The sequence below is a fragment of the Podarcis vaucheri genome, assembly GCF_965113315.1.
Source record: "Podarcis vaucheri genome assembly, chromosome: 4".
In the NCBI taxonomy this organism is placed as follows: Eukaryota; Metazoa; Chordata; class Lepidosauria; order Squamata; family Lacertidae; genus Podarcis; species Podarcis vaucheri.
The window spans coordinates 22,176,962-22,193,195 of record NC_138762.1 but is presented as its reverse complement, the minus strand read 5'-3'; the positions used below and the strand labels follow the sequence as shown (position 1 = coordinate 22,193,195).

At 43.0% G+C, this 16,234-nt stretch overlaps 1 protein-coding gene across 1 annotated transcript in view; it reads right to left on the bottom strand.

Moving 5' to 3' along the window:
• Positions 1-14,978: 14,978 nt before the first annotated feature.
• The window catches only part of DYNC2H1 (dynein cytoplasmic 2 heavy chain 1), a 160,465-nt gene continuing 159,209 nt past the window's right edge, over positions 14,979-16,234 (bottom strand). The window contains exon 89 of the mRNA XM_082219683.1: positions 14,979-15,994. Coding sequence (XP_082075809.1) covers positions 15,836-15,994 — 159 coding nt within the window. The 3' untranslated portion in view covers positions 14,979-15,835. The remainder of the gene's footprint in view (positions 15,995-16,234) is intronic.

The window sequence follows — 16,234 nt, the reverse complement described above, 5'->3', positions numbered from 1 at the left end:
CTTTATTACGATAGGAGAAAACCCAACAACCTCAATTCAGTTTTCAAAAAGAATAAAAATATCAGTCAAAAAGAGTAAAAATCTACTATTTTAAACATTCAAAAAATAATTAAAATCAACCATAAGCCAAAAGCCAGATTAAAACACATGTCAACATTCTACATTTCTGGATAGGTTCGCCCAGTGTTTTTCCCCCCTTCTAAATAAATGTTTAGGGGTACTCTCTTTTTGACTCAAGAAATCCACCATTTTATAGTTCAAATCAGGGGAAATAAATACAGTAAATGGACAAAAGGTCAAAGATTCACAAAATGTTTAGGGGTATGTGTACCCCCAGAAAAAAAGCACTGGGTTTGCCTAAACAAAAATGTTTTTAGCAGGTGTCAAGAATAGTAGAGTGAAGGCTCTGGCCTGATATCAATAGGCAGGGAATTCCAAATTTTGGGTGCTGCTGATTCCACAGTTGCTTTAGCTTCTTCTTCCTTGTTCAGGAGAAATACTATGAATGTTTGGGCACGGGAAGCAGACATGGTGGCATCAGTCTCTGGTTCCCAACCTACACCTATGTACATGTCTGCAGAGAGTCCACACACAAATGTAAACACACCTAGATCACTCACTATTATTATGGCTGCATACAGAGACTCTTCACTAAAGATGGGTGTGTTTGTCAATTTCAGTTTCTCACACTTTCTCGTTTTTCCAGTCTTAATTTCATTTCTCCCCACCATTTTCACATCAGGTTGCAAATATTATTATTTTAAAGCCTTCATGAATAATGTGTATGCATTTTCATGCGCAGCTCACTGCTGAATGCATGCATCTTTGGTATAAGCATTTTTGCAAGCAATTTCCCCGATATAATGCATTTCTGTGCATTATTTTCACAAATATAAGCATTTTTGTACAGTACCTACATTTCCCTAATATGATTTGGTACTTGTTTGTGAGTTTTGAAGCATAGCTACACAATCAGAGGAGAGAGAGAGAGTGAGATGAATGATTTTTGAAAGAAAAAGGAAATATTGAATATGCTGTGATTTTTTAAAACTTAAGTAACTTTTCCCTTTCTTCATTGCCACAAGTTCCAGTCTGGGCTAAACATCTCTGTAAAATTGCTTCGGTAAGAATTTAATTTCCCTGTTCACTAGTTTTATACCATTTAATTAAGGAGCAAATTCTCCATCACAACTTGTCTTAAAGAAAAATATCTCAGCCCAAACCTCTTTCAAGAGTGGGAGGGAATCTCTCTGCAGCTCAAAGAGATTTGTTCCCCTAACTCTCTTGCAGTTTAAGAGAGAAAGAAGAGGGGCAGGAGGAGGTTGCTTCTAACAGTAGCAAGCTGTGAATTTTTAATATATTCATTACCAGGGAGAATTGGGGCATTGTTGAAAAAGTATTTCACAAGCGTCTATGTATTTTATGGCTGCCTAGTACTACAGTTGGTGTGCTGCAGAGGTTGGAGTCATGGATTAGGGCTGAGGAGACCCAGGTTTATATACCAGTCTGGCCATGAAAGTCAGAGTATGGCCTTGAGCCAGTCACAATCTCTCAACTTAACCTCCTTGCAAGATTGTTGTGAGTATAAAATGGGCGGGCAGCATATAGACTACATTGATCTCCTTGGAGGGACGCTAAGACACTTAGAAGTGAGGCCGTGCTAGGGAACTTAGCATTTTTTGTTTAACAACTAGATATTCTGGGGGAATGTTAGGAGGGGGAACCCAGATTAGATAACCATATTAACCCATATACCCCCTGAAGTCTGGTACGGGCAAGGATAATGACTGCATAGCTTGACTCTTTGTCCACATTTTCTAAAGGTGTGTGACCATGTGAGCTGGTTTAGCTTCTTTTCAAAGAAGGAGATAATCACCCTGTATGTAAATGCTTTGCATGTTCTTTGGCATGGTAAAAATATAGCACTTATCACAGTAGTGGCCTCGCAAACAGCCTTTAAGTGCTGTTTGCTTAGCTGGAAGCAGATGCCACAGGCTTTGACAAAACAACCCTGCCCCATGGTTTGCAACTCTTAAAGGGCACACCTGGGGCTGCATTAGGAAAAACAGATGGACAAGATGTTATAGCGGCAAGAGCTAATTGGACATCCCACTGGTGGATGCTTGAAGTAATTGGGGGCTTATTGTGACATATGTTTACCTTTTCACTCGTGTTAAAGATATTGTTTTGCTACTCACCATGAAATAAGCTACTGGCCCTGCGATTTCAGCACCTGCAATTCTTCTTTGAATTTTCTGTACAATGTGGACGTAATAAAAAACATGCCTTTTCTTTTTTTTTTTTTTTTTTTTGCATTGACTCCTCTTTGTGTGTAAATATCCTGACCTTCAGAAAATCGCCGCCATCGTGTGAGCAATTAACCTTCAGCTGAAAATGGCCCCGTTGAGAGTCAACTACGGAAAATTATTCCAAACACTGCTGCACCATGATGGCTTCCACATTTGGAAGCCAAAAAGCAGCCGTGGTCCACTGCAAACCATGGGCTGAGATGCATTCAGTTCTGCTTCTCATGCATTCAGTTATGCATCTCCCCAGACTGAGCAGCATAATACCGTCAAGAAGCATGATGTTTCGTAACTTTAAAAGGAATGGGGTGGGGGGTGGCCTGCAGGTAAGAAATTGCAAATTGTGAATACATTGGAAGGGTATCTTTGCCTGCATCTGTGCAAGCTCTAGAGCAGAAGTTGGCAACATTTTTTAGCCACAGGCTGGTCCACTCTCCCTCAGACATTGTGGCGGGCCGGGGCTGGAAGAAGGGGCAAGGGGGGCAAGTAGCCCTCCTCCCCACCCCCCAGCTCCAGCCCCAGCCCCAGCCGCTGCGCTTACCTTCCCAGGGGTTGCCGCTGGCACCACCACCATTGCTGCTGCTTTTCGTAAGTAAGTAACCAAACCAAACAAACCCCTGTGTTGCAAAGAGAACGTCAGCAATGTTACATACGCTTCAGGTTACAGACTCCGCTAACCCAGAAATAGTACCTCAGGCTAAGAACTTTGCTTCAGGATGAGAACAGAAATCGTGCTCTGGCGGCGCAGTGGCAGCAGGAGGCCCCATTAGCTAAAGTGGTGCTTCAGGTTAAGAACAGTTTCAGATTAAGAACGGACCTCCGGAACGAATTAAGTACTTAACCTGAGGTACCACTCTACATTATTACATGAGCACTGTTCCACAGCATTTGATATTTTCATTTACATACATTCATTCGAAATAAGATGGATTTATGAAGCAATTGTTTATCGTCCCACCACGCTGACGAAGAATTCTATGAAACAATAATCAATATCCGGAATCGCTGTTCAGTGTTGGACATCGTATTTGCTGAATACACAAAGCTTCACAGCTTGTCTTTCATCATACAAAGTCTGGTGCCTCGCTTCATTTAAAGACTTTCAGAGACTTTGAGACTAAAGATTTCATTTTGTACTTGTTATGGTTTGAAGGAATTCTATAAAGATTGTCTATAGCGTATTTACGTGGTCATCATGTTGCCTAGACATTTCTGAGCTTCTCTTGGGTAGGTGAGTGAGCTTGTCCGCTCTGCTCCACTCTCTGGCCCACAGGAGCACCAGGGCGGTGGCAGTGGTGGAAGGAAGATGAGTGGCATGAAAGGGCTGCCTCTGGAGAGGGGCTGCTTAAAATGGCTCTCAGCCAGCTCTGCCCAGCCCCCTTCCTCCTCTAGGCAGGGCAGGGAGAAGCCAGGAGGAAGGGAGGGAGGGAGGAGGCGCCGCCGCGGTGTGTGTGTGTGGGGGGGGGGAATGGAATGGTGCAGGAGGGGGAATGGCGCAGCCCGAACGAACAGAATCCCTATGCCAATCCACGGACAGTCTGTGGGCCGGATCCTGAAGGCAATTGGGCCTGATCCAGCCCCGGGCCTTAGTTTGCCGACCCTTGTTCTAGGGATGCTGGAGAATTAGGATGAAAATGGAAGAGGAATGGGAAATTGCCGTGGTTCTTGCATTCACAATATAATTGTTGTTCTTTTCAAGTCTGCAAACAACACGTGATTAACGGCTGGGGCTTTTTCCACATTGTTTTGACTTTCACTTTACATTGAAATGAATTCGAATTACGTAAGTTAAGTTAAAAGGTGAGACAGATCATGAGTGTGGTGTTTGCTCAAACCAAGCTGCAGCTCAAGGGAAGCAGTTGCTCACTGTCACAAGTGGAGGTTGTATCGGCAACTGCTGTCTTCACATTTCACTCAGTGTAACTCTCATGTCATCTTGCTGGTGCCAATCAGAGGCACCATCTTCTCAAGTTGCGAGGAGCCAGGGAGTGGATCCAAACACCCTCTGAACACCCAGCCCCCTCAAAAAAAAATAGGGGGGACTGAAACTGCCTCAGCCATGTTTTGTTTATGCTTGACTCTCCCCAAAATATGAGTTGTGTAGAATATCAGCTCACTCTCACCAACCAGACCCCTTGTACAGTAGCTGGAATCTGCCCTGTCTTTCCTTCATCAAGTTCGATACAAACTCTCACTCTAAGCTATAAATGTGGTTTATTCTGGTTATAAAAACAGCCATGACTTTCAGCTCAGAGTTATGATTTCAGCTTGTTAGATTTAGACACCTCTATAATTAATCAAGGCTTTGGCTACAGCTATATGCATCGTGTGTGCATTGCTTTCACTTAGGCCTTAGGAAATTTCTGAGAATATGTTTGCCAGTTTCACAATATGACTTATCTGGAATCCAGGGCAATAGGGCTTTTTTAAAAACACACACACAAAAAAAAAAACACCATTCCTCCCTTGCGCTACCCGCCATGAGAATTACTCCTCCCTATATGAAGAAGAGGAAGAAGAAGAGGAGGAGGAGGAGGTGGAGGAGGAGGAGGAGGAGGAGGAGGAGGAGTTTGGATTTGATATCCTGCCTCAAAGCAGGTAACATGCTCCTTTCCCTTCCTCCCCCACAACAAACACTCTGTGAGGTGAGTGGGGCTGAGAGACTTCAAAGAAATGTGACTAGCCCAAGGTCACCCAGCAGCTGCATGTGGAGGAGCGGGGAAGCGAACCCGGTTCCCCAGATTATGAGACTACCGCTCTTAACCACTACACCACACTGGCTCTCAGAGGCAGCTGCCTTCTCAATACCAATAGCAGCTTTGGATGGGGGGTAGCAAGTTTGTTTTGCTTTTTGAGACTGGTAAAGACAGCACAAGGCATTGTACGGCTATTTTGAATGTATCTTTGATGCTTATGTTCTGTTTTTAAAGAGTTCTGCAAGTAAAAGTTTCAATAATATTTTCATGGGTCTGGACAATGATTTCTTCCAAAAGGAGTCAGTTCTTATGCTTCCAGTTACTTCAGACTGGAATGTTAATATCTGCAATATAGTGGCCTTCCTTTTAGTGGATAAACGACTTGCTAACATTTACAGTACTCTAGTGACCTTCTCAGAAGGATTAGTGAAAGCATCCAAAAGCTAAGAGGAGAGTCGTATTTAAAGGTGGATTTCAAATAGCCACATATTACCTAGATAATTTGCCCTTCTAAAAAGTCTACTGATATTCATATGGGGTGAGCTGCTCATAGCACTGACTTAATGCTGTTTGTGTGTGTGGCTCGCTAATTGAATAATTCACTCAAACGCCAGTGCTGCTCTTAAGAGAGGGATATCAGTAGCAGCTGGAAATATTGCAGTAGCTTTAGCAGTAGATACTTCTGGAGGGATTGAATCTGCTGTATATAAAATAGCAATCTTAGGATATATTCAAGAATCAGCTCGCTCACTCTTTTTTAAAGAGACCTTGCCCTCTTAGCAGGGCTGCAGCAGGATCAGTTGCCAAAAGAGACATAGCAAGTGAGATTACGGACTTGTCTACACTCGTAGTTTTTAACGCTAAAAATGAGTTTTAAAAGGGCTATGGTAACCATATAGCCATATGACTTTTTTTTTTAAGTCAATAATGTGTTATTGGGATGCAGGTGGTGCTGTGGGTTAAACCACAGAGCCTAGGACTTGCCCATCAGAAGGTCGGCGGTTCGAATCCCCTCGACGGGGTGAGCTCCCGTTGCTCGGTCCCTGCTCCTGCCAACCTAGCAGTTTGAAAGCACATCAAAGTGCAAGTAGATAAATAGGTACCACTCTGGGGGAAGGCCACATGACCTGGAAGCTGTATGGCAGCTCCCTCGGCCAATAAAGCAAGATGAGTGCTGCAACTCCAGAGTCTGTCACGACTGGACCTAATGGTCAGGGGTCCCTTTACCTTTAATGTTTTATTAAAATGTGACACCAGAGGGTGCTGCAGAATTCTCCCTGTCAAATAAATGGGTAGACCTTAAAGGAAGCGAAAGAGAAACAAAAGCCTATATGCTTTAGAACGATATCAAGAACATCGTTCTAGGAATGTTTAAAGAGTAAGCATAGATCCAGTCTGGGTGTTTTGTTGTTTAACATCCAACCAGGCAACAGGGATGAAATGAGCATTACCATGCATTGGAGCAGTCCTTGACCAGTCTGTCCTTTCTGCCTCTCGCTTATCAGTCCAGGAGGTAGAACTGCCAGTTAGGTACCTCCTCTTGAGCCTCAGTGTTGCTAGTGGCGGGGGGGGGGGCAGGGACAAAGCTAGAATTGGTTTGTGAGGTTGTGTCAGGGACCGTGTTGAGGAGGACTGCACTGAGGAGGAATGGTGGGAGCCACCCCTCCCCCTGATCCCGAATCTTCCCAGGAGCAGGAGGACAGTATAGATTTGGTAGAGTGGTTTGCAGAGGGGCTTAGTTCAGAAGGCAGAAGCTGGGAAATACTGGATGGGGAACACCTAAGAGAAGAAACACTGGGAGAGAGAGGGTTAACAGATTCACAGTCATTGGACAGCATTCCTCCACCGCCCTCCCCAAGGTCGAGAAGAGCTGAGAAAGTCTCAGAACAGAAAGCGCAGGGGGTACAAGCTCAGATTACAAGACATAGGAGTGACATAGATTAATAGGGACAGAGGGGGTGTAAGCCTTAATTGGGAGCACCACCATTTCTAGGGAGATGTCTTCTTTTGTCTCTCATTGTGATTATTAAATAATCAAACTGGTATGACGTTCCTTTCGTCTGATCTTCTTATTTACTTATTTACTACCACAGGGGAGGAAGCCTATTCCCCAAAGCCTGACAGGTTGCTACTTCTTGGGGGGGGCGGAGCTCAAGCCTTGTGTTCTTCAGTGTGGTTCCAAGATGGATACCAGACCAGAAACTGTGTAACAGAAACCAAGAGTTGTTGCTCGTCTTACTGGTATAGGCTACATACCATTACACTGCCAGTAACTGATTCTGGATCCACCTGCCGTTGATCTTTGACGGAACAAGTAGCCTTGACGCCAAACGCTCTTGAATCCGCTTGTCATTTCCATTTGAGATTTGCTTTTAGGGGATGTTTTTCCCTTTTGCCGGACTGCAAAAATCAGCCACAGGCTAATCTGCTTGGAATGTCAAGGAACCCTGGGCTGACGCCTTGATGTATGAATCGTCTATGCTGATAACTCTCCGCTGGGCTTTGATGAATGCATAAAGAGCTGGCGGACGAGCAGAGGTTTTGATTAACTCTGCCAGCCTGGGCATACTTAAACTTCAGCGCAATTGTGTATTGTCAGCCCGCTTGTCTCTTGTGTGCTGAATTCTCATCTAAGCTCTTAAAAAAGAAAAAGAAAAAAAGAAATATCAGTTGGAAAATGCCAGTTTCTCTTTCAGGCTGGCTTTTAAAATGAAGTCTGAATCAGGCATAATTTGCCTGGGTAATATTTTTCTTTCTCTCCAAGTAGCTTTGAAATCAAATTACCTTTAATGTTTATCACCTCTTGTATTCACATTTCCATTAATACAGTTTTCCTAACGAAATGAAAACGTTTCTCTGCCAAGCACATCCTCGTAGAAAACAGATAGTTCCTGTACGTAGCTCTGTGTTGCAGGGACCAACAAAGGCTGGCGGTTAATTTTCATTATGGGGGGGGGGGAGGAGGTGGTTTGAACATTCTGGATGCCAGTAAAACCAGCCTTTTATTTGAGTTGCATCATAATTAATGAAGGCTTTCAGATCATAGCAATCTGTATTGTTTTAGGGTCTCAACCTCCCTTGCTCTCTCAGATGTAACTCTTGGATCGTTGGCTTAAGTTTTCCATTCCAAGTTGTAATAGAATCAGAATGGGAAGGGACTTCAAAGGACATCTAGCTCAATCCCTTACCGATGCAGGAAATCCACGGCTACAGCATCTCTGATTGGTGTCCACCCAGCCTCTGCTTAAAAGCAATGGAAGGTCCACCATCTTCCAAAATAGTTTGTTCCACTGTCAAATAGCATGTGCCACCAGGAAGTTCTTTGTAATGTCTAGCCTAAATCCTTTGTCTTGTAGTGTGTGTCGGGATCTCCGCTCGGCCAAGCTGATAAAGCTCATTTTCCTCTGGTCGAGTACTTCAGAATCGCCCCCCGACGTGATTAACGACCTGAGCCTTTGATGAGGCCTCAGGCACATTCCCATCCAGCAGAGAATCCAGCAGCATGAGTGATGAGATTTATGGCTACATGGCTAAAGAGTTTTATTTCTCGCTATGCAGACAGCAAAGAAAAATACATCTTCTCTCTATGAAAGCAGAGAGCAACTGAACAAAGGAACAAAGGAACAGGAAACTACTAACGTCACATCCATCTCCCGTCTCCCGTGAGACTTCCAACAGTATGGAATGTGTGGAATGTAAACAGAGTCTTGTGACTCCAAAGCACTGCTCAGTGGCAAACAGAAACTAACAGTGTGAACCCATGGGTTTGAGTCCTACCCTCTGGAACAGAGGTGGAGAAACTTTTCTGGCCAGTGGGCCAGATCCTTATGTCTCCACCCCCGGGGCTTGCTCAATTCCCTGACGCCATAGTGATGTCAGGTGGCACTGCACTTTGATGCCTCCAACCTGTTGGGACGTCAAAGCCCAGTGCCACCTCTCCACTCACTGTTCTGTCCTTTGGCTTCTGTCTTTGTCCACGCCTCCCTCCTTCCAGATGAACATACGATGATGCATTGCGTCGTTCCATCGATTCATTTAACTCAGAATTGCACAATCTGTGCAGCAACTCTCCAAGTTTTCAAGTAGAGAGATTCTTCCTAGCTCTGTTACACAAGATTCTATTAACAGAAGATGCCAGGGACTGAGTCTGGAACCTTGTGCATGCCAGGCTCTTCCTGTTCTTCTCCAAATCATTCACTTGCCTTGGGGAACCCTGGGAAATGTAGTTCTGTGAGGGAGGCTGTGGATCTCTTACTGTAACTCAGAATTCTCACTACCTTTACCAAACTGCAGTTCTTTCGAGGAAGCTGTGTCAGTTGAACTGATATGAGGATATGCCCTTAGAGAAGATTCAGGTGCTTGACAAGCTACTTTTGAAGTTATGCAGAACACCTATGTTTCTCCAGGCTAGAAATATGTATGAATTTCTATATGTGCTTTTTAGACATAGGGGTGACACATCGGCTCATTCCAGTGTATTTCTGCAGCACATATTCGGCTCTGAAGTCTCTTGTGAACTACTTTCATACTATCAATGTTTAATGCTGTTGACTCTGAGTGACTGCACTGTGCGAACATCTAAATATTGCAGAGGTTTGCTAGGTTGCATCCTTTTTGTTGACTGAGAAGCTCATTAAGGACATCAGACAATGGATCACGGAATCCACCACGGTTCATCCTACCTGTGGCAATGACAACGGCAAACAGAGACGCAAAGTTCGAGGCTGCACGTTGAAGCGTTTGGAAGATGTCAGGTGAAATTTGTTGCACACCATGTTCTTCATGCCTGGGTGGATCATCTGGTAAAAACCACTTGCATTAACAAATTGCTTTATCGTATGCTATGTTGCTTCTGATTTTATGCTCTGTTAACTCAACTGAAGATTAATTAATACCAGTTGAAGCCACAGACACTTCCTGGAGAAAAGCTGTCTTCATAGCAGCCTCCACTAGAGCACGGGCGTTCAGCTGGCAGACCAAGACCCATAGTGGAAAACTGAGGAAGCAGAACTATGGACTGCTTGGACTACTGCAATGCGCTCTACGTGGGGCTACCTTTGAAGGTGACCCGGAAACTGAATTAATCCAGAATGTGGCAGCTAGACTGGTGACTGGGAGTGGCCGCTGGGACCACATAACACCGGTCCTGAGAGATCTGCATTGGCTCCCAGTACGTTTCCGAGCACAATTCAAAGTGTTGGTGCTGACCTTTAAAGCCCTAAATGGCCTCGGTCCTGTATACCTGAAGGAGCGTCTCCACCCCCATCGTTCAGCCCGGACACTGAGATCCAGTGCCGAGGGCCTTCTGGCGGTTCCCTCATTGCGAGAAATAAGGTTACAGGGAACCAGGCAGAGGGCCTTCTTGGTAGTGGCCCCTGCCCTGTGGAACGCCCTCCCAGCAGATGTCAAGGCAATAAACAACTATTTTACTTTTAAAAGACAACTGAAGGCAGCCCTCTTTAGGGAAGTTTTTAATGTCTAATGCTGTATTGTTTTTAATATTCAGTTGAAAACCACTCAGAGTGGCTGAGGAAACCCAGCCAGATGGGCGGGGTATAAATAATTATTATTATTATTATTATTATTATTATTATTATTATTATTATTATTATTATTATTATTCTGGATCAGACTCTTTGTCCAGCTCACCCACCAGTTTCCACTTGTGACTTTCTGCTTCCTTCCTAGGTCACAGGCAGAGGTTTCCTCATCTTCTTCCAGATCTTCCAGGGATTAGACCTATGTTGTACCACTGAGTTACAGTCCTTCTCTCTACTTGAAGAAACAACTATTTCTTGAAGGAACAACTATTTCTTGTTTTCTGGATCTGTACTAAGTATCAATACAGACTCTTGATGATTTGGGATAAACAGGGGTCTAAGGTAGAATATCTGTTCTAATTGCTCATGTATTTTTCTCAGATGCATGTGCCCAACTTTGATATATTTTACATAAAATACATAAATAAATTTTAAACTGAGTTGCCCCATAATTTTCTTCATTATAATATGATTAAATGTGAGTGTCCTCTTTTCCCACCCAACAATTGACCATCTTTTGCTTCCAAAGTGTGTTTTTTTAATATCCAAAATCTATTTCATTTCTAGCAGTCCTCTCAGTGCTGTAGAGTTAGGATTAACCAGTGTAGAGTTAACCGGTACCATCAAACGAAAGTGTCAAGTACTGTTAGAAGTATTAAAACTACAGTGGAATTAATTACCTTTGTAGAGGACCACAGAGTCGGGTCAATTAGATTGGCCCATGGTAATTAAAGTCTCAGATCTCGCCAGACCATCCTCCACGGGCAGTTCTTGAGAAGCAAAAGTGTCCAGCGTTCAACTCAAGGCCTTCTCTGTGAAACAGTAGGAGCTCATCAGGAAAAGCTGTCAAGATCCTACAGTCAATGTTAATTCCTTGAGTGACCTCCATTCTGGCGTAGGCAATTGCAGAATGTACAGGCTGTTCCATTACTTCTGAATGGCAGCGCAGGTGTCAAGATAAAGCAAAGCCCCTCCCTTTTCCTTACCTCTTCTCGTGCTGAACTTCTGCTTCTTACTCCTTAACTGCTCCATTTCAAAGGCTTGACAACTTGACAGGAGTATTACAGCAAAACCTCAGCATTACAGCTATCTCAGGAAGGAAAGTGGTTCATAATTTCAAAATGCCTGGAACTCTAAAAGTTTTCCCATTCAAAGGAGCGAGGGATGAGGCACCAGGCATTCAAACAAGGCTGCATTTAGTGCTATTTCCCTTGGAGGGAAATAGAGGCAAGGGAAGGGGAGAGGGGGTTGCTTTGAAAGTGAAACTGTGGCAGATCTTCCAAGTGTTCCTATTTTCCAGGGACAGTCCCAGATTTACAAAAGCCATGCTGGTTTCTGATTTGACCCCAGATTGTCCTGCCTTTCCTCAGGACGTCCCTAATTTCATCAGGGAAATGTTGGAGGGTATGGTAGGACGTCCCTGTTTCCTCGGAGAAATGTTGTATGGAGTTATGTGAGATAAGTGTGTGTGTGTGTGTGTGTGTGTGTGTGTGTGTATATATATATTGTGTGTGTGTGTGTGTATATATATATATATATATTTGCTTTCGTAGATTTTCACGGGTATAGGAATGCAGGTTTTGGTGTCTTCGGGTGTCTTCCCGTGTAAGAGTCGGGGTGTCTGTGCGACGTTTCGACGAGGTCTCACTCGTCATCTTCAGGCTGGTGCTTTCGGCTTCTTGTTTCGGCTTTCTTGTTTCGAGTGAGACCTCGTCGAAACGTCGCACAGACACCCCGACTCTTACACGGGAAGACACCCGAAGACACCAAAACCTGCATTCCTGTACCCGTGAAAATCTACGAAAGCATATATATATATATACTGGAAGCCACCCAGAGTGGTTGGGGCAACCCAGCCAGATGGACAGGGTATAAATAGTAAAATTATTGATATTCTTATTATGGAATAGGACATCCTTATTTTCATCGGATAAATGTTGGAGGATATGCTGTGGCAACAGGGAGAGAAATTGTGGTTGTGATGGGGACAGTGGGGCCCCTCAAACCTGCCATTGACCATTTCCTATTTCCACTGTGCCCAGGACTGCCCATTTGAGAATTCTGTGTCCTTCTTGCATGCACTCATAGCTTTGGGTTAGAACCAGTTGAAATTAAAAGAAGGTTTTATCCAGCAGTAGCCCAGGTGGCTACCCTATATTTCATTTGAAGACTCACTAAGAGCAGAGGTGCAGGATCCCAGACCTAGAGCCCAAGGCCCACACTTACCAGTGTCACTGCTTATAGTCTGCAAAAGAAGCTTCGAGAGGGTAAATAAGTAAATAAATAAATAACTTTCAACATTTCTACTATAATTTGGTAATATATCGGCAGGCATATATTGCTTACAAGTGTCTGAATATGTTTGCAGAATTCAGGACCAAAACACGCTTTCGGGCTTGAACAGAATTAGATTCTGCTAAAATGGATTGAGCAACTTGTTTCTGCACATTACATGCTGGGAACTAAGTCTATGTTGCAATAGGCAGGTTGAGACGCACAAGCTCCAATGAGCTATTCAGTATATGAATCTGTCCATGTCAGCCTTAAATCTTATGTTTAATAAACTATGCAGTATAATGCCTCTCTGTATCTCATCAAACAATGTTAGCCAAGATGAGATGGATGGAGTGACAGCCTATGATCAAATATATTTTTAAAAACCCATGTATTGTTTTCTGCATCCTTGTTTCCTTTTGTCAATTCCCAGTTTATTACTGACACCTCAAAAGGACTCACATATCTAGTTGGCATCTTCATTTCAACTACCAAAATGATCAGCAATTGAAACAGAAAGGTGTTGATGCTGAAATGCCACCGCCAGGCTGACACTTCGCTGAGAATAATCAGGAACAGAGGGGTTTGAAATCCAAGTTGCTGCTCCAAGCTCTCTACTGACACTATGACACCAGCTAGCATTCTGTTCACAGTTGCAAAGTCAGTGGACCCTGAATGCTAAAAATTCATTTGCAAGAAGAGAAGGGAAGATTTTCCGCAAACTGTGCCTGTCAGAGAGACAACCTAAGCTATATCATGTTTCAGGCCCTTGACGCGCAATACAAAATACTCAATAACCTTTGGGAAATGCTAGAACATGTTTTAGCCAAGTGAACATATTTTGTAGAAGTTCCATCACAAAAGTCCTGATAGCTTTGAAGGCAATGAAGCCTCTAGAGCTGTACCAACTTATTCCACACAGGCTAATATTATGCCTTGTCTTTGATCCATGTGCTGCTTTCATGAATCAGGTATAGTGGGGGCTGCTCCTAGATTATATTAGTTGTTGTTGTTATTTCTACACCACCCTTCATCCAAAGATCACAGGGCTGTTTACAATATAAAAAACACAAAACACATATCATAATATCATAATAACATACAAAAACAACAACACCCTCACAGTATTGTTATTTATTACTACTTAGAAGCAAAATAAAAAAATTCCTTCCAGTAGCACCTTAAAGACCAACTAAGTTAGTTCTTGGTATGAGCTTTCGTGTGCATGCACACTTCTTCAGATACACATGCACATGAAAGCTCATACCAAGAACTAACTTAGTTGGTCTTTAAGGTGCTACTGGAAGGAATTTTTTTATTTTGACTATGGCAGACCAACACGGCTACCTATCTGTACTTAGAAGCAGTGAGGCACACTGTTGAGATGGTGCAGTTTCTGAGTAAGCTCAGTAGCTGTTCTTCTCCATCTCAAAACTCATTTGCTGATGCAGCTAAAGGTAAAGGACCCCTGGACAGCTGAGTCCAGTCAAATTCGACCATGGGGTGTGGCGCTCACCTCCACTTTCAGGCCAAGGGAGCTGGTGTTTGTCTGCAGACAGTTTTCCTGGTCACATATGTGGCCAGCAAGACTACGGTAAACTGCTTCTGGTGCAATGGGACACTGTGACGGAAACCAGAGCGCATGGAAATGCGGTTTACCTTCCTGCCACAGTGGTACCTATTTATCTACTTGTACTGGTATGCTTTTGAACTGCTGGGTTGGCAGGAGGTGGGACAAAGCAATGGGAGCTCACTCTGTCGTGCGGATTCAAACTGCTGACCTTATGATTGGCCAAGCCCAAGAGGCTTGGTGGTTTAAATCACTGATGATGCAATAGGTCATTGGAAGAGAATCTAGATCTCTCTGAAATGGCAGCCCACAGCCGGCTTTGTTGGGTTAGAGTGCATTCATTATTTTTCATTTCCCCCACCCTCTACCCCAAAGTGAGGCATGTGATGTAAGAAGAATCTATCATTTTAATCTGGAGCTTATTAACATTCTCCTTAATTTGTGGATTTGTGTTCTAAATGTATTCAGATCCTGACTGGAATTCAGTCCAGTCCAGACATAAGTCTTTCTGCTGCAGGAGTCAGATAAAACAATTAATACACAGCACACGGAAGAATCTGGTTACTCACAAAACACACTCAAACAAAATAGCAACTGAAAAGCTACAAATGTTATTTAATGAGAGATTTATAATAAATATAATTGACATATATATATTTTCAGTAAATATATCAACATGACCTGTTTTTAAAATTTGTACCTAGACAATTCTAAGGTTTTTATCTTTTGCATGTGCACAAACAAATATACTCTTTAAAAAAGTGACAGCTCATAAAGATGGAAATGTAGAAGATGGAAAAATAAAGAGATCACAGGAATTTCAAAGACCAAATCTGCTAAAATACTGTAACACACAGCTTGAAATAGAGAGTATTACAACCTTGAGAATATGTAGAGTTGTGTGGATGATGTTTCGTAAACCACATGAGTAAAGAGTTAGTAAAGTTAACGGAAAGACTCTGCAAAGTACTAGTGATGCACAACCTTGATTCGTTTTAATGCCAGGATGCACAAAATGAATGGAGGTTGCACAGCACATGAATTCAATGGATTATGCATAATGGGCACAATCCACAGAGAAATTCAGGCCCCACTGAAATCCATGGGAGTTGTGCAGTGACGCTACTAGGTTTTCATGTTCAGATTCTGCTTATTTGAATTCAGCTTTTGCAGGAGAACTTCCTGGTGGATTGTGCTGCAATGAGTGATGTGTCCATTGACTAAAAAAGAAGTATTTTTAAAAAGTAAAATTTAAAAATGACCAAGACTTAAGTTATGCTGTCCGCCCATTGGAATGCAGTGTGAGAATTTCTTATGTACAGCTATTTATATAATCTTTGGATTTTTCACATTCTGGTTTTAAATTAACTTTGCAAACAGAGACAATTCTTATATAACAGAGCTCTATCTGGTGGCTAGCAGCAAGAACATTTATAGTCTTCCTTCTTCTTACTGATTTTTCAAAAATAAAGCAGCTCCACACTGGATCCACTGATTTTGGCTGCCTCCACATGGAACATCAATGTTTGTCACCACGCAATCCCTCTCAGCACTGGTGTAAACTGGCAAAGAGATGCATTCATCAGGAGAATAGGACCCATAAGCATTCTGTCAAGGAAAAAAAACCAATCCATTTGAATGCGAAGGCGTTAGATGAATTAATCTCATGACGCTCACGGATGTAAAGGCCAAGTGTGACCAATTCCTTTATGTTTAGATATCAGAAGAGAACTTGAGTAAGAGAGAGCAGAGTAGGAATGGATATGTCAACTGCTGGAAAGCCTTGCTAGCCAAATGCATTCAAGGTCACTACCAATTACCAGGACTCATTTCATACAGGGTTGTGAA